Source organism: Trichoplusia ni, chromosome 18, assembly GCF_003590095.1.
Source record: "Trichoplusia ni isolate ovarian cell line Hi5 chromosome 18, tn1, whole genome shotgun sequence".
NCBI lineage: Eukaryota > Metazoa > Arthropoda > Insecta > Lepidoptera > Noctuidae > Trichoplusia > Trichoplusia ni.
The window spans coordinates 5,779,007-5,806,994 of NC_039495.1; the positions used below are offsets into that span (position 1 = coordinate 5,779,007).

General features: G+C 34.6%; 2 protein-coding genes across 4 annotated transcripts in view; one reads left to right on the forward strand and one right to left on the reverse strand.

Moving 5' to 3' along the window:
- The window catches only part of LOC113503171 (flotillin-2), a 247,890-nt gene that overhangs the window by 66,382 nt on the left and 153,520 nt on the right, over nucleotides 1-27,988 (forward strand). The window lies entirely within an intron of this gene.
- On the reverse strand, nucleotides 5,494-27,985 carry LOC113503168 (glucose dehydrogenase [FAD, quinone]). 2 transcript variants are annotated; one of them, XM_026884995.1, is made up of 5 exons: nucleotides 27,110-27,985; nucleotides 25,208-25,417; nucleotides 8,784-9,246; nucleotides 8,354-8,499; nucleotides 5,494-7,885 (listed from the first exon to the last, which is right to left on the reverse strand). In XM_026884995.1, exons 3-5 carry the CDS (start codon nucleotides 9,034-9,036, stop codon nucleotides 6,428-6,430), a joined length of 1,857 nt encoding a protein of 618 aa, XP_026740796.1. In that variant the 5' UTR covers nucleotides 9,037-9,246; nucleotides 25,208-25,417; nucleotides 27,110-27,985; the 3' UTR covers nucleotides 5,494-6,427. The 2 variants fall into 2 exon arrangements, with proteins under 2 accessions (XP_026740796.1, XP_026740795.1); XM_026884994.1 differs by having other exon boundaries at nucleotides 25,208-27,985.

A 27,988-nucleotide genomic window follows, 5' to 3' on the forward strand; every position in this document is an offset into this window, starting at 1 on the left:
ACTGTTGGTCATTACAAAGAGGTCTTTTGTTGTGAATTTTATGAAAAATGGATGCTTGTAAATTTCTCGTAGGAGTTTCCTTACCAAAGGTTGGGTTTAGTCACCAAGATACAAGTTATAAGTAAGTAGGAAAACAAACTAGTGGAGTGTTTTCTGTTTATGATTGAAAGTACCAAAAGCAATGTAATAAACAATACATAAGGTCATCATTTAATCAATTACTAAGGAAAGATCGTATTAATTTAACATACCGAGTAGTTGTTTCGTTCGCCGCGATAATGATGGATGTGTTGTGAGCTGCATCTTCAATGAGTTTGGTCTCAAGGTCCCGCAGCTGTTCTGAATGGCATCGGTCACCGGTGGGACCAGTAGGCACCACAATAGTACCACACTCACACCTATGCGACAACTGTCACGTCCGCCACCACTAACTTTCACGATCACGTATTCTATCAAGTGTATTTCGTAATCAATTGATAAGAATTTCGTAATATTATTCAACATTGTTTCTTTTTAAGTTTAAGTAATTATTACATTAGCTATGTAATCGATTAACTATTATGCTCTAATAAGTAAGCCTCCCAAAAAAACGAGTTGAAAAAGGTTGGTTGAAAAAATACTGGTTTTTACAATAAGTACCTTCTGTTACACGTGTTTGTGATGTATTCGTGTAATCATGTATTTGGAATTAAGAAGTTTCCAAGTACAGTGCGATCTAAACATAATTCGATTTTAATGACCCCGTTTTTAAATCCTAGTAGGTCTAATTAAAAATGTGCAGTCTTTGTTGAAGCCTTACATTATTCGCAAAGGTGTGTTTGTTACCTTTGAATAATGCTAGGCTTCGCCTTCATAACATCATGTTAGGATACCTTGGTAAAGGGGTGTACGGCAACGCCTAACGACTAAAATCATTGTTCTCGAGGAGTAGACCGTCGTCTCTCTTTCAGAATTCTACGCTAATATTTTAAAGCTGAAGATTTTGTATGTTTGTTTGTATAAACAAGCTTATTTCACGAACAACGGGTATCCCGCTTTGAATATTTCAGTGTAAGGTAGCCCATTTATTATGCAACGCTATATGTACAAGAATGGGGAGAAGGGGCGTGGAAACTACAACCACTTATCCGATTTAAAATCCTAACTCAAATATTAATAACCTTACAGACGAAGACGCGCGAACAGCTAGTGCTATGATAGTACTTGAAGAGGTAGATGTAAGCCGCCCTCAAGTGTAGAATATCTAGAGACCGTTGACGTAAATGGTAATTTGATTGATTTTAATGACCACTCTCCTAGTATCAATTGTTTCATAATGCTTGTTAATTATTACGACACTACAATTTGTGTTGTTGTTCGTGATGCTTCTGTCATTATACTAATGTATTTTACCACCTACAAAGTTACTTGTATGGACTAACTTATTTAGTTCTTAATTAATTTGTGAGGGCTTTCAATGTTTGGATGATTTGTAAATCTTTGCTGTTTTTGTTACTTAGAGACAACGATTTAAACTTTGTTGTAGGCTATGAACTGATAAAGAGCTCTCTAGAGGGGCGGAATCTAATTGAAGTTTTGTTTTATCCTAGTTTCTATTTCCCCTCACACACTTTACTTTTGTATTATAATATTAAAATAAGAATCAGACGGCGTTTTATTAGTGATGAGTTAGTATTTACTAGAAGAAGTTTTAACTGTAGTTACGCCTCGACAAGAATGATTAAAGAAAAAGTTAAAAGAAACCTGTTCAACAAGCTAATTTAATCTATGAATAATATTTGTTTTTAGAAAGGTTTTTTGGCAATTGACGTCAAACGGTAAGGTTTGTGCGTAGACAAGATTTGTTTTGCCCTAACGTTACCACATCAAAATTCAATGAAGGTTTAGGGATAAAAAAGTAGTAAATAAGTTATGTAAGTGTTATTAGTATATTGATTACGAAACTCAATCAATTTTTTCTTGAAATTTATCTATCATCAATTAAATTTTACGTAGGACGCTGTTCAGTCTTGCCCTGACCTGCATGATCAGCCAAACCTAGTCACAGTAAAACCCAACTTTACAATAATTTATACAAATCGTTACTTAAAATTACTAGGCATTATGTGTTATTCACACCAAACATTTGTTGTTGTCACGTAGAGTCACAAAACGAACTATTATATCAATTGTGTTTTAGTGAAAAATATCTTCAATGAACTTTTATGACGTCGTAAATCAATGGTTTTGCCTAAAATAGATGCCTTTTTGAGCCAGCTCTCATTGCAGACTTGCAGTGGGACCACAGTTGTCCAACTGTCCACCTGGAAAGTATCTTTTTGTCGACTACCCTTTGCAGACCATCGCTGTGACATGCCGCGCTCCGTCGTAGTAGCTGGAACAGTTTCGTTTTTAGTTGGATGACAGTTGCTAGACTGTCTTGCAACAATTTTGTTGCTAGTGACTGAGGTTTTTCTAAGATAATGCTAAATAGTTTGAAATTTATTAGTGTCTTGTTTTTCATAATAATTTTTGGGTCTAAATTCTTCATTATTATGCGCTATTAAAGTCCACCGTCTAACTTGTGATGTACATTTTTTATACGTCTATTTATGGTTTTATATGATGCCTATTTTTTGTAAGGCATCCTATCCTCGAATAACAAAGAGTACATAAGTAGCATCATACCTTAAGTTACCAGATTAAATTTTATGTCTATATTGGTATTGCGCCACACTAATATTGTCGCATTTTTTTTTACTACTGCTCATTTATTTATGACCTTTGGATTCTAGTCCTTTAATAAGATGGCTTGACCGCATACCATCGAAGATTTATAATATTAAATTTAAAAAAAATGGTTTACGTGACCAAAACTAGAATCTATAAAAAAGCAATGATGTTACTGGTTAGTTTAGTCGTTTTTCTATCATAATAAACTAATACATTTATAATTTTTAAACTAGTTTGGTTATCATAATATATTTTAAACGTCATAGTATCGTTAACTTTGCGTAAGAATTTTTTGTATATCAGAAGCCAAGAAAGAATTTGTTATTGAAGACATATTTTATCGCATACTGTTTATAGGTACCTTCTGAATTAATTTTCACCTCTTATGACTTAAATTAAATAGTTATTGACCTGAGAGAACGGTAAGCAAACCTAGAAAAACCTTTTTGCTAAACCTCTTTTGAGCTTACCTATTTACAATAGAGTTTTGATTCAAAACAGGTGTCTTGAAAGGTCGCCAAGTGTGTTCATTCATGCCTATAATATTAATTCATCAATCATAATACTAATTAATTTATTCATTAAACATACTAATACTGTATCTATACTTACTTATATTTTTTGCGAATGTGAATACGTTTTTTATCAATTCACGCCTTTATATTATAGCTAGCCGTTGCCCGGGGGCTACCCGATATATATCGAAAATGATCCAATGGGAACATGATAAAAACTATACTGTGTAATATTATAAAACTATCAGTGTATCAAGATTTGTCTATGTTCATTAGTTTTTAGCGTGAAAGACGAACAGACATCCATATATCCATACAGACCAACTTTCGCGTTTATAACATTAGGTGTTAGTGACCCGCAGTAATTCACCGACCCTCCTTCTCTTCGTTTGTAAGAAAGGGTCAAGTTCATGTCGCCATCTCCTTCTGGTCCTGCCACGGGGTTTCCTCTATGGCAAAACCGATTATAATAAAGGTTGCGTAGCTTTTTCTGCCTTTCAATAAGTAGGCTTCTACACAACGGAGGTCTGTCATTACCGAAGTACCTTATAATTAATTATTTTTGCGAAATATCCTACAGTTGTAGGTTTTTTCACTGCATTAACATCGTGATCTGTTGTTTTGATACAAATTATCTCCCAGATCTTTTTGTTCAGGTTATTATGGGATTTCTGCGGTATTTCCTTATTGTTTTGACGTAACTGCTGTAAAAACTGCACATCACAACATTTATCATTCTTTGACCGTTGGTTAATTGATATTCGTTGCTCAATAGTGAAGTCAGTAGACAAGTTCATAATTATGATTTCATTATCTTTATACTTACAACCTGTATACTTTATGGTATGAAATAAGGAATACTCTTCAGATCGTTAACGCCTCTGTATATCTCTAATTTATTGACAAATCACTTGACGTTAAAGAATATAATTCCTAAATTTTCTACTCAATGCCATGTAATATTATCTAGGCGCTATCTGGGTTTCAGATTCTGAACTGGGTTGGACTTTGTATAATCTCTCACCTCTTCATCGATGTTATTTAAAAAGTGTCAATCTTATTTTACATAGCGCCTGTTTTACAATCACTGATTAGCCGTTATCTGCCAGAAAAATTGAAGAAATTGAACGGGAATTTATGTGGCCGTCGGTGGTGAAACAGGCCCTAAGTAGGGATATAATTAAATGCTTTTGTATAATAACTATTCACTTATGAAGCAGCGCACTAATTAAGATTAATTAAATTACTATAAAAGTTGCCAGTTTGATTTATTTACCATTTTTGTTAATTTATCTGTAAAGAAACATGTGTACTAATATCTTAGTTATTTTTTAATTTAACAAAGCCTTAATTCATTATATCTTAAACACAATTATCATGAATTGTAGATTTATATCATCATTTAGATATTGTCAGTATGAGTGATGACTGAACCATAATTTATCTTCGTAAAGATCAGTCTAGTGTTTTTTGTCTAAATTGTAGAGTAATGCTTGTAATGCTTATAAGTCATATAAATTGCTAACAATGGTGAGTATTAAATAAAAGAAAATGTAAATTAAATGTGTGGTTGAGGATATGATAGACAAATTTATTTATGTCTCTTTCAAAATTTCAGTCAAATTATCTTAATGTATATTGCTCAGGTTAACAAGGAAGCTCTTCTTTCATATTTTTTTGTTAATAACCTTAAACCCAATCAGAAGTTTAAAACACTTCGCGTAATTTCTTCCTTACTTGTCTGAAGTCCTATCTAATCTTCGAAGGTTAATAAACTGGATTTTAATTACAAAAAAGCCTTTATTCTATTACTAGCTGTTGCCCGCGACTTCGTCCCCGTGGGTAGAAGATATAAGTTATGATTTTTACCTGCCCTGATTTTTTCACATTTTCCATTGTATCTTCGCTTCTATTAGTCGCAGCGTGATGGTTTATAGCCTAAAGCCTTCCTCGATGAATAGTCTATTCAACACAAAAATATTTTTTCAATTTGGACCAGTAGTTCCTGAGATTAGCGCGTTCAAACAAACAAACAAACTCTTCAGCTTTATATATTAGTATAGATATGTGCCTATAACATCTTTATAAATCTACTTGACCCGCAATATGTAGAATAATTTTAAGTTTTTTTTCTCTGCAAAAGTATGACCATTTATTGCAGGTAGTCATTGTTTTATAACGTCATGCTACATGACTTTAATAGTCACCATAATTACTCTTACACAAAACTCAGGAAAAAAGGCTACGATGAACAAAAACAACGGAATAATAATAAAACATTTATATTTGCAACAAAAACAATGATCATGAACAAACATGGCGTCGCTACGGTAATGGACGAATGTGATGAGAAAGTTACTTGTTATGGCATTACTAACCAAATAAATAAGATTATAACATATTAGTATCTAGTTTACGTATTTACACAATGTACAATAGTTTAACATATAAGTTATAACAATTTAAAATAACAGGTACGATCTACACACGCACACTATTGAAAAGGTATTTATACTAACAAATACAATTTTTGAATACTTTTTAAATAGCGTTTGTGTTTGGAACTCCAAATTCGAATCTTAACCATTTCCCTGTCCCATGAGCCATGGAAAAATATTGCTACTGTGTTTATTATTAGCGGGGCAGCGGAGTTGTTCAGATTCGAGGAAGGTTCGACGTATTGTTAATGATTTCGATGGAAAAACATTTTTTATAACAGTGACTTATAGAACAATAAAATTTATTTCAATTTTGAGATTCTATGAATTAATTTGATAAAGAAGCTGCATTTATGTTAACAGAATCGTAGGACTTGACAGTTTTTAATCGATTTCGTTATTTTCTTAGTTTTTATTTAAGTTAAGTAGAAAGCCTCTTCTTTAACCCAACAACGGGATATTTACGGTGTTATTGAAAGTGAATCTTTGGAACTTAGTTAACTACACTACTTAAAACTACTGGTAACTTATGGGTATAGGTACAACAGTGTTAAACTTAATAATCGTTACGAGTCTCTCATTTCTTCTAAGAGCCTAAAATCAGTCTGAACAGTTTCGTAACTGCATTCCAGAAACACCATTTCGCACCTCTAGTAGATATCCACAATCTACGTAGGCAACTATGAAATCACGATTCTAAAACAGTCATGCACACGCACTGACAAGAACGTCACTCACAATAGTTATTTCATTAAAGCACTGTCATCGTTTCTTATTCAACCAGTCCTGTTTTATGAGGTCGGCACCTTTCTCACCTATCATTATGACTGCTGCGTTCGTATTGCCACTCACTATAGTAGGCATTATACTAGCATCGATCACTCTCAGTCCTTCAACACCGTGGACTCGAAGTCGAGGATCCACAACGGCTTCCGGATCCCAAGACGGACCCATTTTAGCAGTCCCACTCTGATGGTATATCGTCATAGATATAGTCCTCACTTGGCACTCAATGTATTCATCAGACATAAACTTAAACTGCTTACAATTTGGTAGCGGTTTCATGTAGAGTCTTGAACCAAACTGCTTAAATGGAGACGCGTTCGCAACTTGTAGAGCTATTTTGATGCCTTCCACTAGACGCGCCACGTCCAATGGATCTTCGTGGTAACGAGGATTCATCTTAGGATAATGAAAAGGGTTAGAACTTCTTAGTCTAACGTAGCCTCTTGTGTTTGGTCGTAGCAACAAAGGCATAATGGTCCACGCATCCTTGTTAGCTATCGGCCTGTATACTGTGTCATAAACCTCATCAGTGAGTCCTAGAATTTTTCTGACGACCTGTCCATTGTCAGACGAGAAAGACGCTGGAGCCATATGGAACTGGATATCTGGCCACAAGCCGGATTTGTTTGCGTATTTGGTGTTCACAAAAGCAATGCCCTCGAGTCCTCCAAGTGTTGTCATAGGCCCTCTTTCGTTAACGACATAATTCATGGTTACTGGGAACGCTTGGAATCTGTTTTGTACAATTGCCACAGGTTTGTCCACTAAGAACGTTAGACCGCCAACTCCAACGTGATCTTGTAAATTCTCTCCAACAGGTAAATCTTTCAGCACTTTAATACCTACGTCACGTAAATGGTCTTTGGGGCCAATACCTGACAACATAAGTAACTGTGGACTATTGATTGCACCGGCCGATAAAATTACTTCTTTTCGTGCGTATACTACGTGTTTCACTCCATGTTTTACATATTCCACCCCATAAGCCTTCATCGTAACAGGGTTAATGAGGATTCTTGTAGCTTGTGAGTTTAGTGATATGTCAAGATTTTTTCTTGTCCGAACTGGTCTCAAAAATGCCTTAGCTGTACTGCATCTAGATCCACGTCGAATGGTTCCTTGGGCGATCATAAACCCAGTTTGTATTTCCCCGTTTATGTCTCGGTTATCGTATCCTATTTCGACTCCTGACTCTACAAAGGCAGCCACTAAAGGCGTTCTCCAAGGGGCTTCTTGTACCGTAAGATACCCGCCTCTACCATGATACTTGCTTTTCGCCAAATATGGGTTTCTGTTGTCTTCTGATTTGATAAAGTACTTGAGGACATCTTGGTAACCCCAGCCAGGATTGCCATTCGACTCCCACTGATCGAAGTCGTATCGATTGCCGCGCACGTAAATCATGTAGTTCAGCACACTTGAACCTCCGAGTACCTGAAACCAGAAAAACGAACATAAATGACAGAAAAAAAGACGATCACGAACATCCTTTATTAGAGGAAATTGTTTAAGTGTTATTAATTTCATGCAGTGTGAAGATATTTTTAGATATAGTTACTGCACAATTGAAATAGCAATGAAACATCAACCGTAAAGTAGCAAGTTGCTATCAAAATATCAGTAGGCACTAATCATACTTAAAAATACTAATTATGTTTACCTCAGGTATTATTCTATTGAATTAGATGCGTGGATAAACTATTTATTGTATTTTTTACTGTTAATTATCAATCACACATTTCAATGATACAATTCAAAATACTTTGTACTTTGTAATGTGAATGAATTAGAATGAAAAACCTGATGTCTACTTAAAATATTTACCCAATATTTTTTGATCGTCGGACAATTTTCTCCATAGTTATTTGTCCTTGTGATAGGCTATAATACTGAATACTTTACCTTTCCTCTCGGCCAACTGCACCTGTGCTTCTTGAACCCCAGGCAGGCGTAGGACGTAGGCTCTGTCTTGTACTGCCAGTCCAACTTCGTTAGCTGAAGGTAGCCGGCTAACGAAGGCACGTCCGTTATCTCGTTTTCATCCGGACCTGGAACATGTTAGGTATCGTATTTAGTTATTTAGGCGGAATATATGTAAACGTAATTTGCTGCGTTTCAAATGGCCGACAACTGTAACTATGATAGGATTAACTAAGACTGTGGGACGCTGACAATTAGATATATTGATATTGAGCATTTATGATCATATATATAGGTATTTCATAGTAGTGATAAAATGTACAAATTAAACGTTCTACCTTTTTTTGGATTCTCTTCTATGATTTACCATTTAAGTATCTCACTTATAGTGTCAAAGAATTGAAATCCTCACCGCTCTCTAATAGAAGAACATTCCAAGTCTTGACCTCGCTGAGTCGACTCGCCACCACAGCACCAGCCGAGCCGCCGCCGACCACCACGAAGTCATACTCCTTCAACGGTTCCTTATCTAATATCCTTGCTTCCGGGTCGTAAGAATTGTAATTGTGGTATGTGAGTGCTCCGAGTAACAGTGGTATCAACCACAGTCCCGTAACACTCACTGTTTTGAGAGCTGTTGATGCTAAGAGCACGGTGACGCCCATTTTCGTTTCTATCACAGTTCAAATCTCTTGCCAATATCACAGCATTTGAACTTAACTTTGGTTTGAAGTGTCGACTAGTTTGTTTATGTTTAGAGTGTGAGTTTGTGTCTGTCTGGTGGTTTGCTTCGGCGCATCGGGGCGGCGGTGCTCGGCGGCCGCATGTTATGACGCATCACAGCGTCCCATGCAAGTGTCTTGATTGTCTCGAAACTGAAATTAAGAAAATAACAATTAGTAGATAGGTAATAAGGACTTTCTGGTAAATGACTAAAATATTAATGATTTTTGTTTCTGTTTTTCAGGTACTTAATATTACTCAATGCAGTTTGTATGGTTGTGAGTATAATACAAATCTATACCTACGTCTAGCTTATTAAAAGTGAGGAAACATGAATTAAAGATATGTATAGCTTAGTGTAATGACAAGGGAAAGTCACAACAATTTGAACACAATCCTATTAAATATTGCGTTTATTAAATAACAAAATGAAAGAGAAAGCACATTGAAGATAAGAGTGGAAAGAAAGGGACAGACCGTCTAGTTCCGACTTGCTTGGAAGATAATGATCTAATTTCCAGACGTTACCTGTTCCTGTGCGATCTCGTGAAAGGCATCTCTGATCTGATCTGTGACACAATATTTTACAATTCGTTCACAAAGATCGAGATCTATTTTATTTGTTAGAAGTGAAAATAAGATTATTTTTTTTGTTGTCATCTTAAATGGCTTTTTGTAAACGATTCCATTGATAAATATAATAAGAATTTTAGCAAATCATAACTTGCTTAACATTTTTTTTTTATGAATCGTATCTAGCAGTGCTTTGCTTTTTGTTATTGTAAGCACTAGCCTTTTTTGATGGAATTATATTTTTAAAAAGCCGGGAAGGTGCACTTTTCTTAGAACTTTGTTCTGCAAGGCTGATTTGTAAATCTAAACCATCTAGGCTGCCACCCAAAAATATAAATATCCAAACCTCCCTTTGTTTTCTAATTTGACTAGTCTACTAAGAAAACTTCTGTTATTTGCAGTAAGACTTTTTCTAAAACAAGTGAAACAGCATCTGTTTGTTTCGTAATGTGTAGCCGATTCGATTAGATCAGCTGTAACTTCCTAACTATTATGTTGTCTTTGCACTTTACAGTAAATTACAGGAAACCGTTTATCTATTAAATTTTCTTGAGCTTCAATTTAAAATTACCTCCTCTCTATGCAGTCTCAGAATTGTGGTATCATAAGAGGTTATATAAATTTTACTGATGATTTTTATTGCAAGTCTAAACAAAGAATTTTTTTCTCGAAAAACCTTTTTATTTTGCTATTTTATGTGCAAAATGTAATTTGTTCAGTTTATGCATATATATTGTTACAGATAACATCAATATGATATAAATTGAAATAATAATGGATATAGACTGACTAGTTTCGGACCCGACCAGAGAAATAAACCTTTCTGAGTTATAAAATAATGTCGAACCTATTTAAAACCTTTACCAGGACCTCCTAGAAACTCTGCTATAGTTGCGGAAAAGGGACGCCGCTCTACACCATGTATTGCTCTGTCCCGCTTCCACGAAAACAACGTTATTACTTTTAAAACAGCGGCCATTGAGTAATCAAGTTACGACAAATTAATCACTAATGCGCACCTCTTTATCGGATAACGAGAGTAATAAATAACAGTGCATAACATTGGGAGAGAGTAAATTGTTCCAAAGGTAGCCATTCACGAGCCTTCCAGCTGTTGAAATAGCTTCCGCATTCCGCAACCTTTGTCCGTGAATGTTGAAAATGTTTATTAAACTGTGCCTTTAAATCAAAGGTTTGGAAAATAGGGTATTGGACTATATCTAATAATATTAATCTGTTTACTTCGTCAGATAGATTTTCAAAAAATAATGAATACGTATTTTTTTATTTTATTACATCATTAAACAGTAAAGGGCGATAAAAACCACTTAAATATGGTAGTTTAGGCTAAAATAATGACTAGAAAAAAGCTTACTGCTAGTAAAAGCGTACTGGTAAGTGACGTCACAACAGATTTTAAATCACTGTATCCCTTTCGTTTTTGTTTACGAGATAAAAGAAAAAATACGTATTCAACATTTTCTGGAAATCGGTCTGAAGGACGAAACAGTGTTTTTTGTCAAATACCCTATTGCACCTGCTTGGAAGTTTCAAAGTTTCGCCTGAATGGGGCTGTGGGTGTCAATGAAAATGCTACGTCATTTCCGTAACTTGTTTAATTTGATTGTGAGTGTTATTATGATACATAGGAAATTGTATTAGATATGAAAAGAACTGTATTTATAGATCCAATTATTCGGAAGTACTTTCCACTGCTGACCTTTATTGAATGACTGCGCGGAAAAGTCTTAACGAATGTATAACTGAATACGATCTTAATTCAGATATTCGTAGCATGTATTACATTTACTTGCTATTTGTTAATTGGTCTCTTCACTCTTAGATTGAGAAAAAAGTTTTAGTTAATGACCTAAGTAATGTAATAACTAGCCGACTTTGTTACTATCCAGATTTGTAACTTGACAATTTTTATTATTAGGTCAGGTGTTATTGTCGTAATAAGATAATCTTTCAAAAGTCTAAATACAATTTTAACTCGCTGTCAGTTGAATCAATGAACGTGTGTTTTACGGAGAGTTTTGGAGTAACGGCGATGGGTAGACAAAGGTGGTATTTTTTGTAATAGAGAATTCAAAACAATGTACATTATATTTGCTTTGATGATTGAAATTATTAGAGCGTAGTCTTTTGTTTACCATGCTCGGGTATTGCTGGTATAGTCATAAGAATTGATACACGAATGTTTTTGCCCTAAAGGCTTCTTTGTAACATTATTTCAACCCGGTTTTGTAACTATGTTCAAATTGAAGGTAGTTTTGTCAGTGTCGTTTTTAAGTTACAAGAAGCTAATTAGTTCATAACTGTGTGACTAAGCCATGAAACTAAGTATCGTTCTATTAGTGAATGCTGATTATTTATAATTTGTGTTAAATTGTTTAAATGACTTTAACTTGCGCAACACGGTCACTAAGTGCAGTGAGTTGACAGAAAGGGATTGAGGAAATGTTTGAAGGATCTCTTTTTACTAAATGTTTTTGCACTGAACTGTTTACTTTGTTTTTTTTTTTGTTTCTCAATAGGTTGGAATATACAATACATAGATTAACTAATTTTATGGATGTTGGAAACTCTACAATTCTTTCGTAGAACAGATGGCTTCTCAAATAGTCATTTTTGTAGCCAAAGTACTGAACAATAGCTACTTTGTCATACGTTAAATACGCAATTCATATTTTAATTCTACCAGTTTCATTGACTAGCGATTTCAAACTATAAAAAAATGACAGTAATAATCGCAATGTACTGTACTGGCTATGGAAAGGGCTTTGCTCGGCATTTCTCTGAGGGATCGCATCAGAAATGAGGTAATCCGTCAGAGAACCAAGGTCATCGACATAGCCCACCGAATCAGCAAGCTGAAGTGGCAGTGGGCTGGCCATATTAGCCGAAGAACCGATAACCGTTGGGGTAAACGAGTTCTAGAGTGGAGACCACGCCTCGGCAAACGTAGTGTAGGACGTCCTCAGGCACGGTGGAGTGATGACTTGCGCAAGACGGCTGGCAGGAGCTGGATGCGAGAAGCCGAAAATCGATCTCAGTGGCGTGCACTTGGAGAGGCCTATGTCCAGCAGTGGACTGCGATAGGCTGATGATGATGATGAATAGCAATGTTATTCAATTATTAGTATAAAATATGATTATCTAGTCTAAACTGCAACATTTTTTTTCGCTGATGTCTTGACAACCATTTATTTACACTGCCAATTTTGAGAGGAAATCAAATTATTAATCCACAAGAACCAACGTAATTAGATTAAAGTGATAAATTCTCAACTATGCGGAAAATTAATATTATGAAATTTATTAAATTGTATTTTTGTTCAATGACGTTTTTATAGCCTATAAAATCTGTATTATAAATTGATATAGAAATTAATACGTCTTCCGTTGACAAAAACAATATTTGACTAGCTTTTTTGAATAATAATGACGGCTATAAACTATTGAAAGCGAATCTAAAGGTTTATGTCATCCGTAACATTGCTTCATACAATTAATTGAACATAGCCGAAACAGTTAATTTGCGTTGACCTTAAGATTCAATTATAGAAAGACCCAAGTTTTGAACAGCTGACTGTTGACAGCGCAGTACTTGGCTTTAGCAACCGACGTCTCCACAGAAATAATATTTTTTTTACACAACTCCATCTAGTCTCAAACTAAGCAAAGCTAAGTATTCTGGGTACTAGATAACTGATAAACATACTTAACTATCTATAGATATATATAATATAAAAAATATTACACTCAGGCACAGAATTAATGAGACTTCTCATTACACAAACGTTTGTCCTGGGTGGGAATCGAACCCACGGTCTTCGATATAGCAGTCAGGGTCGCTTACTACTAGACCAACATTCCAGTATATTAAAAGGTAATGTAAGTTCTCCAGTTTGCGGAAACGAGATGGCGCAATACACAATATACCAGCGTCTCGCTTTCATGACGGAATAAGCAGAGCACGTGGTAAGAGCAAGATTGTTCAATATTTGACCAGGAAATGTGCATGTGGGGCATGCCTCCAAGCTATAAGTAGTATGTGTGCTCACAACACATTATTTGTGTGTTATATAATCTGAGGAATGTTTGACCGTACTTGTTGCGATTGAATATTTGGTATGAACTTGTTGCTTGATTTTGCTATTGATTTTGTAGATGAATCAGCGGATTGGATGGAACAGCGCTCTACACTCTGCGGAACAAATAACTTGAAAACACGTTTTAGTAAACGCATCTTTAAATATTTTAATAGTTTAAATTACAGTTACGTGGAGAGAAAACTGCTGACATTTCGTCGAGAACAGCCTTTACAGTCGAGATGTCGACACTCAGTTTAACGACTTCGCGTAACAATACATTAATGCCGTAATACTTCACAGACATAAGATTTATGCATACATTTAAATATTTGAAATATTTCTATTCAAAATCTAAATATAAATAGAAAACGTGCAATGCATTCAGCTTTAAATAAAATAAAATATAATAAAAATCTGACGTGTTTTTTCCTTCCTGCGCGGTTAGTTGACTAAAATGTAAGTAAGCCTGTCAATATTAGACATGAAATATGAAGCCCTACCTGTAGTATAGGACTTTTTAATGTTGCATCAGTTTTGGAAATTCTGATATCAAATAGACAAGATTTCAAAACTCAAAACTACATATGACTAAACGTGGAAAGTGATGGGAAAAACCTGACTGGAATCGATCTCGATCGAACGCTTATTCACAGTTATTTCTCAATAAGCCCCTACCCTAAACTGAATTTACAAATTCTATTACTGTAAAATAGAAAAAGGATTATTTCCTTCTTAATTAATATTTTGTCAGGTGTGAAAGACTGACGCCGCTCCACATCCTTTCGTGCGTTACCACGCCTCCAACACTGCAGTAGATAATTTATTGAATTAATACATTTGGCAGACACAAAGGCAGTCGTTATTCTCTAAATGTCACATTAGGACGACCAGCATTATAATAATGTTGTGTTAACAATAAAAACATACAGCCGACATCAAATAAAAAAAAAACAACTTTAGAGATAAATGAAAAAAGAATCAACAAATCGGATCATCCAGTAAGAGGTTCTGTGTTAAACATAACATAAAAAATAGACGAATTAAGAACCTTTTTATTTTTTAATTCGGTTGAAAATACGCATAAAAATTTTAAATAACATTTCCGCTTGTTACTCAAAAGCAATAAATAAATAAATGTTATGTAAAGTGTGTTTGTATGTATGTAGCGAACGAAGGCATTAGGTGAAGGCCGTCTCTCGAACTTTCGGCGGCCTAAGATGTGCCGATTGACATAATGACCGAGAAAAGTTTGAAGAATTAATTATAAGTTTTGTAAATTATGGTAAAATTATTATGTATTTGTAAGCGTTTTTTAGGTTAGGTTTTTGGTTTAAGTTTAATGGGTCTTTGTTTATCTTTTTTTGTTAGTTATATTAATTGTATAACTTATAATTGCAACTCACGTATAATATCGATGCCACTTACTATCTTGCAATTTTAAAATAATTGCCCGCATTTTAAGTCTCCTACTTAATATCTCTTATCTGAAAATAGTCACCCAGGTCGTTACTAAAGTAATTACTAGGATGATTACAAGCCTTGTGCTTCAGCCTGAAATGACAAGGTTCTTTATAGGTAATTAGGCTAGTTTAAGATTTCAATCACATTATAAGACGAATTAAACACCACCTTGTTGTCTAAGGACTATTGCACTGTTTGCTATCTGCATATTATATGAATGCATGTAGTTCTACTGGTAGTACTGTAAAAGATTAACTCAAGAATACTAAAAATTAAGGCACAATTATAAATTTAAAATCCCCTGTCTAATATCTGGATAAAGGTTTTACCATCCCAAAATTCTCGCCAAAAATATAAAAAAAACTTAATTCAAAATAATGCAGATGGTGAGGTCTTGTAACCCGATTAAGTTAACTAGCTCATTGGGTGAAGGCCGCGCCGAAATTACTTTCACTAGAGTTGCGCAAGAGTCGACGCGACCACGCGCATACTGACATGTGAATAACAACACTGCTGACCATATATGTGGTTCCTGTGATAAATACTTAGGTACACATAAAGTTTACTAGAGAAGTTTGTTATTGCGTTACTCTATTTTCCGGATCCAAATAAAATCTGCTTTCTTGAAGTCGTATGTTTAAGATTTCCTCCAAACATTTGATTTAATTTAAAGGAACACGGACAAACGTTATTCCTTTGAATGTTTGCATAAAAAATCTTACTTTGTTTTATATAAAGTTGGTCTAACTAGCTGCCTTCCCGAAAGAAACCTGTTCCGTCAAAAGATTACGAAATTGAAGGTAACAGATTACACGCAGTCGCTAATTAAAATTAAGTCACCTTTCATCATTGTTCTTTAATGGAATTCCTCTAGTGTCCAGTACTTTTTAATCGAATGTCGATTTTGCCGACCTAAGCTCCAATCACCATTATTAAAACACAAAGCGCTCGTATATCTCATGATAATGTCGTTGCAATTGGTCTAACTATATAATTTGACGTTTCAATTGTCGTTACGTGCCAACTACAATTTGCCTATAATGTTGCATTGAATAAATTATGCTTATGCGCCTGTTACTTTGTTCCGGATGTTAAGATCATTGCGTAATCTAGTTATCTGTTAGATATAGATGTAAGTTGGATTAGCTTGCTAGGAACGCGCTGAAGTTCAAATTAAACGCTTTAACGCTTTAAAAAATTTTTTTTTTTAATGACAAGCAAAAAGATCGTCTATCGTCTGTATCTGTTTATCTAACTGGCGATTAAAGGTTTAAGAAAACTGAGCAGAGAAAAAAAGTATGCTTTTTTAGCCAGTGACAGACTCCTTTAGGATGGAAGAAAAGCAAAAAGGATTTACTCTAGATTACCGTTTTTCATTTATTACTTAGTCCTACAAGTGACAATCAACTGCCATATAATTGTTACGTTTTTCGACATCTATACAGAAAAAAACTGTACCATACTTTAAGAGGAGAAAATTCATTGTTACGGCTAGTGTATCGTAGATTATAACAAAACCAATTGTTTACTTTAGTGATTGTAACGGACGGCGGGTACTAGTGACGTAATTCGCGTGTCTTACGTTACTCGTAGACTCGCGTAGTACTGCACGCCACTGTTACAAGTATTATGCGATAAGTATTGTCGTGTGCAGTCAATGTAAAGCTTAGTAATGTATGAATTGTTACCTACGAGTGTTTAGCTGGTTTTTATTGTTTATGCTGGGTTGCTGGTAGCTATAAGTAATAAGTTAGGGGTCCTCTCAACTTGTATTGTAGACTACTATTGTACTCTAGAATAAGAAGCTATCGTTTGTCTAAACAAGTTAGGCATGTTATGTACCTAGTTGCTTGAGCAACTAATCAAAGGACTTAATTCGTTTTTTTAATGTTTATAACATTTGAATAAATCTAGGAAGAGTTAAAAGTGAAAATTATTTCCGAGTACCTATGTCGAGAGAAGTTCAGATTCCCAATGTGAGATAGGTTAATTAATTTTATCCAAATTAATGAATAATAGTAGAAGTCGGAATAAAAATAAATGTCCTATTACGGATCGCTTCAACACTTTTCTCTAGCCACAGTCGAGACCAAACAAATATGATCTACTCAAGAGCGCTCTACGTAAAGAAAAAAAAAGAACAAGCTTTCAACGTTTTAAATTTTGTGAACAAAAACTTAATATAAAGTAAATATTGTCGTTACGTAGGCAGATAAAATTACTGTTTACAGTCAATTTGCGTCTGTACAATAAATTACAATTTATTTTGATCGCTGTTACAACATTATACCTCTATTGTGGTAGATAGTGTTTTATTCCGCCAAAACCGTAATGTAATTTATTTCGTTTTATTAAATTTTGCTTAGTAATAATGAGTTCAAATTCATTCATTCATCATTTATAGAGATATGTTTTCGAAAGCTCATGTTATTCTTTTGTCAAGTTTACGAAACTTCCGTGAAAACAGAATGTCTATCAGAATGTTAACTCTGTCACAGATTACGAAAAACGACTTAAATTAAACGATAACAATAAATTATATAATCGTGTGAAGCGTCATGTTTTATTCATTATTCATCAATGGCCGCTGCAGCACTGCACTGTTGCAAGTCCTTACGTAATGTATGGGGAAATGTCTGACCGGCGAGGATTCGCGCCATTCGCGGTCAGCGCTTCGATCGTTCCATATTTGAAATTATAGCGCTGGCACGGTCACGAACGCCATTAGCCTTGTTTCCGATTACTTAATTTTATTTTTTTATTATTATGCTGGCTGGTTTGGAGGCTTAATCGCATTCTTTTTTCAAGGATTTGTCAACTGTTATGTATTTTAAAACTTGGAAATTTTAGGCACGAATTTAATGTTAGTTAGGATTGTTCCATTTTTTATTTTGAAAGTAGAATGGATGAAGCCATGACATTTTTTTAAAATATCGGCTCATGCAAATGACATTGCAAATCCTTTCTCGTTCTGTCGACTTAAGTAAAATATGGACCAAGTTTATGGATTAAGAGGAGGCTCACAAACAAGGTATTTGAACTGTTAATTATTTAAAAGCCTTAAATTCCTATTTCCGTAATAATAATAGTAAACGAAAGCAAAATATTAATATTATATGAGTGGTTAACTAAAGAATATTGTGTACCTATTTACCTAATAGTATTATTGCATAAAACTTGTTTCCTACTGCTTAATGTTAGTGTTATTTGTCATAGATCTATTGCAAATGTTTACTCAAAAACTCTTCTTTCATTGTGTTACTGAAATCTTTCTTAATGTTTACGAGGACTTGAAATTGACTTGATAAGGTAATTTTTTGTCAATGTCAATGCCAGACTTTTATGTAATTTATCATGTCCCAAAAAAAACCAAGTGGATTGTAGATCTAGTCGCCCAAGTCAGGTAAAAAGTTTGGTTTTAGTATTTTGTATGTTTCTCGCAAATCTCATTTCCTGGTAAATGTTTTGAAACTAACCTTTCTATCTAAAGTTTCAATTTTAATATTTCTATTTAAAATTATCCATGCAACACATAATATCTTAGTCCCCATGTCAGTTTAATAATTATCTAAGTGTAACTTAGTTCATTTGAGAAACGGAAGTATTTTTAGTTTGTCATTACACATTATTTATGTATGTTCCCATGAACTTCTATAGCTAATATTTAAATAACGCGTATGTACGTATGTGACATTTTCCGTATTAAATGTCAAGTGTCAGACGCTTTGTAATACAAGACAAGGAGTTATGTCATAAGTCTTGATGACAATTGCTTTTGAGATATTTTCAGACACTGTTTTAGGTGATCTCGGTCACGACTTGCGATGCGCTATCTCGTTAGCCATTTCCGTATTAGTTTACTTAAAAATAAACTTAGGTGGTTTCAAATAAATAAATAGTTTTTTTTTCTTAATTTTGTTTAAATGTTTCAACCCACTTGATTTGTCTGCATCCTCTTTAAAATATTTAATAATCCTCTTTAACGACTCCCATTCTAAATAATCCCTTCCTTGTATCACGGGAGTTTCACAAACATTTTAAACGCATCCACAAAGGCACCCGGAATCAGAACAAGCATTCGTGGGATCACACAAACGCCTTTCCTACCCGGGGACCGAACTCGGGCACGTCACGCACTGTAGGTTTGGTGTCATGACCTCAACCACTGGGTATTCCTTTGGCTGAATGACAACCACCTCGAACTCTAAAAAGTAATAATCTCTTCGTTCACGTTTTTAAGCTGCAGGATTTAAAAGTGGAACACAAACCATAAATATTTCTTAATAAATAAAAAAAAAATCTCATAGGACATTACCATTTTCCCGCCACCGTATCTTAACCTGTACAGTTATGATGGTATTGGCATTACGTGTCAGTTATGTCATCAGCCATTGGATTCACTTTCCACGGCTCGTTCTGATGACGTTATTTGCATGGTCGGTCGTCATGGTAACGGTTGTATATCCAATGACCCGAACCGCGATGAATAGTGACCTTTTTTGTTTGTACAGTGCTGATCTTTATATCAGCAGGTGGTTTTCGTAAAAAGTAAAATCGTTAAGATTATGAAAACGTTTTTTATGACTATATTCTTCAAGCGCGAGTTTTTTTGTTAAGAAAGTATTCGAATTTGTGATTAACTATTTGTAATACATTATGTGCTTGCAAGAAATTTGATGTAAAATAAACACAGTTCAGAGTGTATTAATTTAATTTAAATATCAACACAAATATAAAATATCACAAAAAAAAAGAAATCGTTCAAGTCTTTAAATAAAGTAATTGCACGCTTAATTTCAGGCTAAAACTTAGTCTAATTAGTTGCGGAAAATTAACGCTGTCAAAAATGTTGTTACTTCATTTTGCTTGCTAGAAAAACAGTAATCGTGGTGAACCTAATTTTATACGGTCACGTAGGCGAAGTATAGCAACCCACTATAAATGATTATTATTATTTTTTACTTAGATAAACCTACTTCCGCACGTGTCTCTATTTAATTTTCTGTAATTTAACCTCATTTTTGCGTCATTCGATTTTTGTCTATACTCGTTAGTTATTTATTTTTCTAAAGCGTTTTGAGATTCACGTATTGAAAGAGAGCAGAATATTGCAGTGTTTTACTATATATAAGATGACATACATTTTAATCGTTTACCCTCACTTTTTATGTGGCGTTCGGCTCGCACCAAGCGGTATGAAAGAATATAGGTATATAGGTACAGATATACCATATTTCACGCATCTTGATATATGTAGTACATACGACAGAGTCGTCATACTTTACGACAAGAAATAGAGTTGTCAGAATTATAAAAATAAAATAAATTATTCCGTCACGGAGCATTAGTGCACAGCCCTCTTATAAAAGGTAGGTAAAGCCTTACCGTGGTAAATAGTCGGAACTAATTGTCTCACTATTTTTTAATAAATACGCAAATTATGATACTTTTACTTAGTTTCCTTTACTTTAAATATTAATGTCTTTTTCATTTATTTTTATATTGTCGTAATGTATATTTATTCTAAGAATATTTTAAAATTGATGAAGGTTCCATGTTGAATATTCAATTCTGCAATGACTGACCGATTCTAGAATTATATAATATAGAGTAACTTTATACGGTACGTACTGAGTATCACCACTGTAATTATATGGTGTACGATAAATAATATTCTATCCGTCCGTAAAAATATTAGACGTATTTCGCAGAAAAAAATCATTGTTTCCAAGGCAATGTACACTGAAGTAGCATGAGTGGCTACTTCGTATTTTGTAGTTGCGTAAAGATATTTCCCGAATGGACTATTATGTGTTACGTCTCTAATTTATTTGTCACCACTTTACTGTGAGAAAGCATTTACTATAACAAGGTAAAGCTTTTTGTAAATGCTTCATAGTTTGAGTAAGGTTAAAGGCAGGGCGCGCAATACACGATTTTTGTAGAGTCGATTTGTTTGATTTCGTGATTTGTTTTCGTTTAAACTTGAGGAGTAGTACATACATCATCTACTACTAATAAACTGTGTAATCATTTCTGAACGAATTGTAGCCTTTAATCCTTGTAAGATTTTGTGTTAACTTGTGTCAAATAAATAATATCTTTTTTTTAACGACTTTCGAGAGGCTGTATTTTGTGATTTATTAATTTAATAAATACGCTTTAGGCTTTTGGAATCAAAACTTCCATGTTTACAATAAAACATCTGACTTTAAGTCAAATCAAGTGCTGTATAATTCTTAATTGCGCCTATTCTCAAGCTAAGCGTATCACGTAAGTAACTAACCATATAATAATAAACAACACATAAAATAAGTATTCCGATTCCGTCATAGGGTCACGCACAAAACGATTCATCTTAAAATTCCCCTTCTAATATATTAAGTGAAACATAAATTAGATAATATGCGTTAATGATATTCAATACGTTAATAAGGCATTGCGTTATCTCATTGTTAAATATCTCAGTTACGTCCGCGTTAATCAGAGCAAGTCAGTAAGTAGGTGATCAGATGATGTTGTGCTGGTTCTGTTTTGATTTAGGAACAATTAGCGAAAAACTAATTTTGTTGGAAACTGTTGGGAAATGCAGTTACAATTGTGTAAGTTTGTGTGGATGTAAACATGTTGCTTAATGCTCATCCGTTGCCGGATAGCACATATTGAAAGAAGTATGTATTCGGAATGTATTCGTTGTGTGGATTTAATAAATTAGAAATAAGTAAAATAATGTTTAAGCGTTAAAGATTTGAAAAATATGACTATTCTAAAGGAGCGGATATGTTTATAAAAGTATAGCTTCATAGTTGGGCCGTACATAGAAACAACGGAAAGTCTCCTGAAGAGACAAACTTGCAGCAATATTGGTTGAAGTAAAAGGGGTAGGAATTAAGTAATATTTATAAAAATCGAGATTAGAAAATGCTTGCAAAAAAGATCCCGTCGTAGGTAATTTTTTGTATGAAATGGTTTTATACTTTTCCGGTAACTTGAAAAATAACTCGGTAACGAGTTTTAATGATTTTGGGAACATGAAATTGCTTCATCATGTGTTATGTGTCTTTACGTAAGTACTCGCGGGTCAAACTGAAGCTTCTTTATAGTTGTTGCGTATTTCATGTTTATAGGCATCATAACTTTTGTACGAATATCATCAACATTTCAGAATATTTTTATGACATTATGTAAAATAAAAAGACCTTAAGCCTTATATGAATAACAAGATTCATCTTTTAGCAAATATATGTAGATCTTGAGTGCTCATTTTTAAGTCTATTTCAATGCTAATATTAAAGAAAAAGCTAGTGACGTTTTAGGTCTTGTAATTCCTGAGATTACCCATCTCAGGATTTACTAAACCGATTTTGGAAATCGATCAGCACCAGAATCAAGCACGAAATCGAAGCCACATTATTTGTGTCATTGGCTTGAAAATTTGCAATACAAAGTTCTCAAATCTATCATCAAGATCTTAAATAAAATCTTAAATATGAGTGGAGGTATCTGAGCCGACTTCGAAAATAATCACATCAAATACAATCTCCCTTTAAAGAGAGTTCTCTCTGAGTTCTTTAAATTCATGTAACTTTGCTAACAAACATAACTCCTGACATTCAAAATCGTATTAATCGCAGTCGGTTTAATTGCACGTTACAGATTATGTCAAAAACATAACCAAGTCGTTATGTAGTGTGATGCAACCATTTGTATCTGTTTTGCATAATCAAGCGGAGTGCGCATACGTGAGGCGGAGCGGCGCGGGCGCAGCGCTGACAACTCGATCAATTAGTACGTTTAGATCGTGTTTATTTGAATGGCTCGTATCCGATGAATAGTAAATTTATTGACATAGTGTTTATGATTGTTGGATATTAAATATGTGTGATGATAATTGTTCGTTTAGCTGAATACTTTTTAGATCAATTCTTGGTTTCGTCTTAATTAGTTGTTATTTGATTGTTTGTGAGGGGCAAACCCACAGGGCGCGACGTGACGTGCGTTCGATCCTCGCGTAGAAAAAGCTTTTGTGTGATCAACGCATGCTTGTTCTGAGTCTGGGTGTCTTTAGAAGGAATTACTTAGTGCGTGGGTCGTATTTCTTTAAAGAAAATACACCTTTTTCGAAGCTTACTTACGTTTTACAAGCAGTAAATGATGATTCTCTTCGTCTTTATTTATACAAAACTAAAACAACAGTTTCATTACATAATGCGTAATTGTGGGAATGTTATACTTAACCTCTTTGAAAAGGGTGATTGTGCACTCATCAGTTCATTTCTGTTTATTTATTTTTATTGTCCGTTTAGTCGACGTTCTACTTAGTAACTTAGAGTGAACTTTAGCTCTCAGTAATGAGATGACTCTGTCTATTATTATTGGGACGGTGTTAGACGAGCGTCATGTTTTTAATTTTTGAGTTGTGTAATATGGAGCTTTTTATCTAATTAGTATTTCGATATCATTAGATTTACTTTGGTTTTTTACGAGTCTTTGAAACTCAAGCGGTTTTTTTTTGCATGGTTGAGTACTGAACTAAACCACGCAAAATCAATTTTTATAGTAGATAGATAGTCCAATGCACAATGTGACATACCATAACTTGACAATAAAGCGTCATATAATGACCTCCTAAACGACATATTCAGTTGCCCTATCTCATTATTTCCGAATACATTACGTGCCGCCACAAATACGTCAGTCTAGCCAAATTTTGTGCAGTCTACCGTTCTTCTGTTCGGTCAGCCTGGAACATTGGCTGCGTTTCACAATGACTGCAATATTTAGTTATTCACTGGCCTTGGCCCGAAGCAATTTATTATCGATGTTATGACACAGTATCACTTTACGTGTAATATCATTGAGTAACGCCATGCTTCGCGGTTCACGCTAATCTCTACGATTAGAATAAAATGTTATTTACACGTACAAGTTGTGAGAATTTGATACTAATTAGGTAAAAAGCATATTCTTTCCGCTTTTGAGAATTCAATTATTCAGTAAGTAGGATACATCACCACTTTTACATATACTTTTTTTTAGAACGAAGGAGTGGACATGTCCCATCTGACTACACGAAGATGAAATGTCGAAAAAAGCTAAGTTGTTGCGTTTTCTTTTAAATTCCAGACATGTTAAGTTGTGAGTAGGTATAAGTGTATAAACTAATGCAAAGTATTTCTTAGAGAAGAAAATTTTGTAGCTTCCTATAAAACAAAGGGAAAGAGATGTAGGTACTAAGTTCTTGGTACATTATCTCCAAAAAGGTCAGGGTATGGTTAAGGTTTTATTCTACATTTTAGCTATTCTGTCTTCAAAACAAAGATGCTTAGTCACATCTACGTACTTATGAAGTGTCGTAAGTGTAAATATAATTGAAGTTACACGAACAAGAATGTCAATGACATTGTCCAAATTTCTTCATGAACTTCGAAATATATTTAATTTTCTGATATTCGCGTGAAGGTTAAATCTATTTGAGTACCGATTTGTTTCTTGACTATCTAATTGCTAACAGTGCATTGCGTATACCTAAAATTTATTTGAAGTGTTAGCATATTGAGTTTTGTAACTTGTAGATTCTGAGATCTCGATTTCGTATGCCTTCAGAATAGTCAGTTATCATCACTGGTAAATAAATCGAAAGTTTCAATATTGATCAACAAGGTCAACAGATATGAGTGACCTTTCAGGCATTTAAATGACACACAGTACACAACACCTCCACGGTGACCCGTGGAGGTGTTGTGTACTTGGGTCTTGGTTACCAACATTTGTGGAATCAACTTGAGAGATAATGTAACGCTGCCTCATCAAGTCTGCTACTATTTCACTAACTAATTAATGTTATAGCCCAAAATAATATTCAGTGGTAAATAGGTACAGTAAAATTTAAAAAATAGGTTTTAACCCTGTTAGATGCGTTAGATGAAAACTTAAAGTCACCTATTCCTCGTCAAAAAAAAAATACCACACCACTCACCTTCATATCTCTCGATGATCTTCCAACTCGTAAACAAAAGTTCTTGTCTATACTTCACTAACACTTACACTAACAAACTACACCGATCACTCACTCTCGCCGCTAGTGCAAGGCAACGGTCTCTGATCTCGAAAGCAGTCGTAATGTCACGTATTGTATGATTGTTCTCACGCACTGACGATGCACTTTGGCATTGGAGACAGCTCGAACCTATAATTAAAAGTGATAACTTAAGATTTGTAAACAATTAAAAGTAAAATGGTGGAAAAAATGTACTTAAAAAATCTTAAGAAGATGATACGGTCTACGGTCATCAGAAGATTGGTTAACGAAACTATAACCTTGCGTTATGATAGTTTAGACTGCCAAGTCATATGGTCGTAGGATCAAATCCCGGCAAGCACCTACGTATCTTTCGAATTCATGCGCGTATGCCCAAGAAATAATAAGTAAGCAAGAAACCAGCACTCCTGATCATTATTCTAGGGTGAGTTAAGCTAGATCTAAAATCTCCGACGGAAAAAGAAGAAAATGATGAAAAGCCCATTTTAGTTTCGATTATTGACTGCTTTTTTTCAATGTTTTTTTCATGTACAGAACTGATATTTAAAAGAACACCGGTTTATAACATGCATAGATACGTCATAGTTAGATATGTGTACTTCCTAATGATCGTCTACATTCTTAAAATATCTTAACGCTTAACGATCGAATTAACGGACACAAAAGCTTTTTTTTATCTACTTATCGGTTAATGTGTCTGGGGATTCCACCTAAAAGGTCAGATATAAGGTCGAAATTTTCAAAATTTAAAATGGAATTTAATAAAATATTTCGAGTGTTTCTTGTGCCGAAAATAATAAATTGCACTGGTATTTTGACACTGAACAATTTGTTGGTTTGTTGTATAACATACTATTTGGCAACGTTATCCCCGATAATCTATTAGTTAACTTGGCATTAATTAATGGCCCAGACATCATTTGAGCTTTCAAACAATTAAGTATCGCAAACAATGTAGGTTAAAAACCTCGTTATGTATAAATTGAAGTAAATACAGGCTAGTTAAAGGCTTACGTCAGCAACGGAATTAAATACTTAAGTTATATAAGAGTAAATACACCTAATTGTGCCCAATGATTAGCCGACAAATTGCGCACCACGAGAAGCTGTACCGTTGTTTTGACGTAACAGGTTAACGAAAATGAAGATTTGACAGGTCACGTCAAACTGACATTAGTGCACTCTATACATCACTCAAACAATACAATCAAAGATGAGTGCAAACAAATCACTGCTCGCGTAACAAATGCTATCACTAAATGAAAGATAAACCGAGATAAAGTGCTATGAATCAATCAAAGGTACCAAGGAAGTAATTTACTTGTTAACTAACACCAACACGAGGCACGTTATTCAAATCGGTTTCAGCGACAAGCCATTTCCATTTAAGTCTAACACATTTTCAATAAAGCTAGGAAATAAGTTTACACTGTCACGAGCACATGGAATGAGGTTGCATAAACATGTACTAATGCACTTCCTGTGATATTTCAGCTAGGATACAATTACGAGCTCTCCTAAGATGTCACGTTCGGGGCAAAAACAGTACTGTCCATGTTACATGACCTACCGCACCACACGCTAACGTCTTACGTCAAACCAAGGGTGAAAAAGGAGTATGACGTTATGCAATAATTAACAAGATTAACCAGTCGTATTACGCTATGTTAGATAAGGCTCTATTACACCACATTACAGGTACAATGAGTGGAAACGATATAATCGCTGAAGTCGGTCACGAAGTAAGCAACTGAATGGATACTATAAATATTTTTTCACAATAGCTAGAAACTAGATGATTGAAATTAGATTAAAATATTGGTAAAAAAAATAACTGACGGATTGGGTAGGCAGTGTTCCGGTTGGCTCGCGACAGCTGCGCGACGCGACTCCGCGTGGTGGACTGGCAGTGCGCGCGCGCCGGTCGGCGGCCGCCCCACGCGCCTGCGCCCCGGGCTTCAGAAAATTCGTAATGTGTGTTACGAGGTGGCTTATGTGGACTTGTGGGTCGACGGGGTATGTTTTCGTTATGGTTTGTTTGGTGAAACTCGCCGGACAATCTGCTGCAATCATTACGTGACCTAATGAGCACCTCGTAATGAGTGACATTGAAAGATTTAAAAATAAGTCCGAATGCGATAACATTCGATATTATTTTTAAAACTGACAACTTGGTGAATTTTAAGTTCACTTAAGATATTATTCCAGTTTCCTCGCATATCTGCGTAAATTATGTGAAAAATCTTACTTCCAGCTCTTTTTTTAAAAAGTTAAGCTCTTTCGGAAACCATTCACCTTCAGGAGCGTAGGAAGTCTTTATCTTAAAAATAGTTTTAAGACTTTTTCAAAAACACTCTTACTTAGGAGATGGTCCTTCATAGCATTGATATCAATCTTATCTACTCGTACATTTTGGATGCACAAAACTCGAAAACCAAAGTTCCATCCACAATAGCCGCGGTATCTGTAAGGAACTCATCAGTGCGCGCCGGTTCCTCTCACGCACGACGACTGCTTCCTGCTTTACTCTTATTTCCACTACATTAAGGTTTTACATCCTGTAGTGACGTGACATTGTTCTAGAACGACGTGAGATCACATTCATTAGTGCTAATGATAATTACTATAATTTCCTCTTTTTATTCTGTGGTGTCGCAGATTGTTTATGTTTTCATTCGTCTTTCTTTCCTATGTCGTCTTTTATGAATTGAACATGAG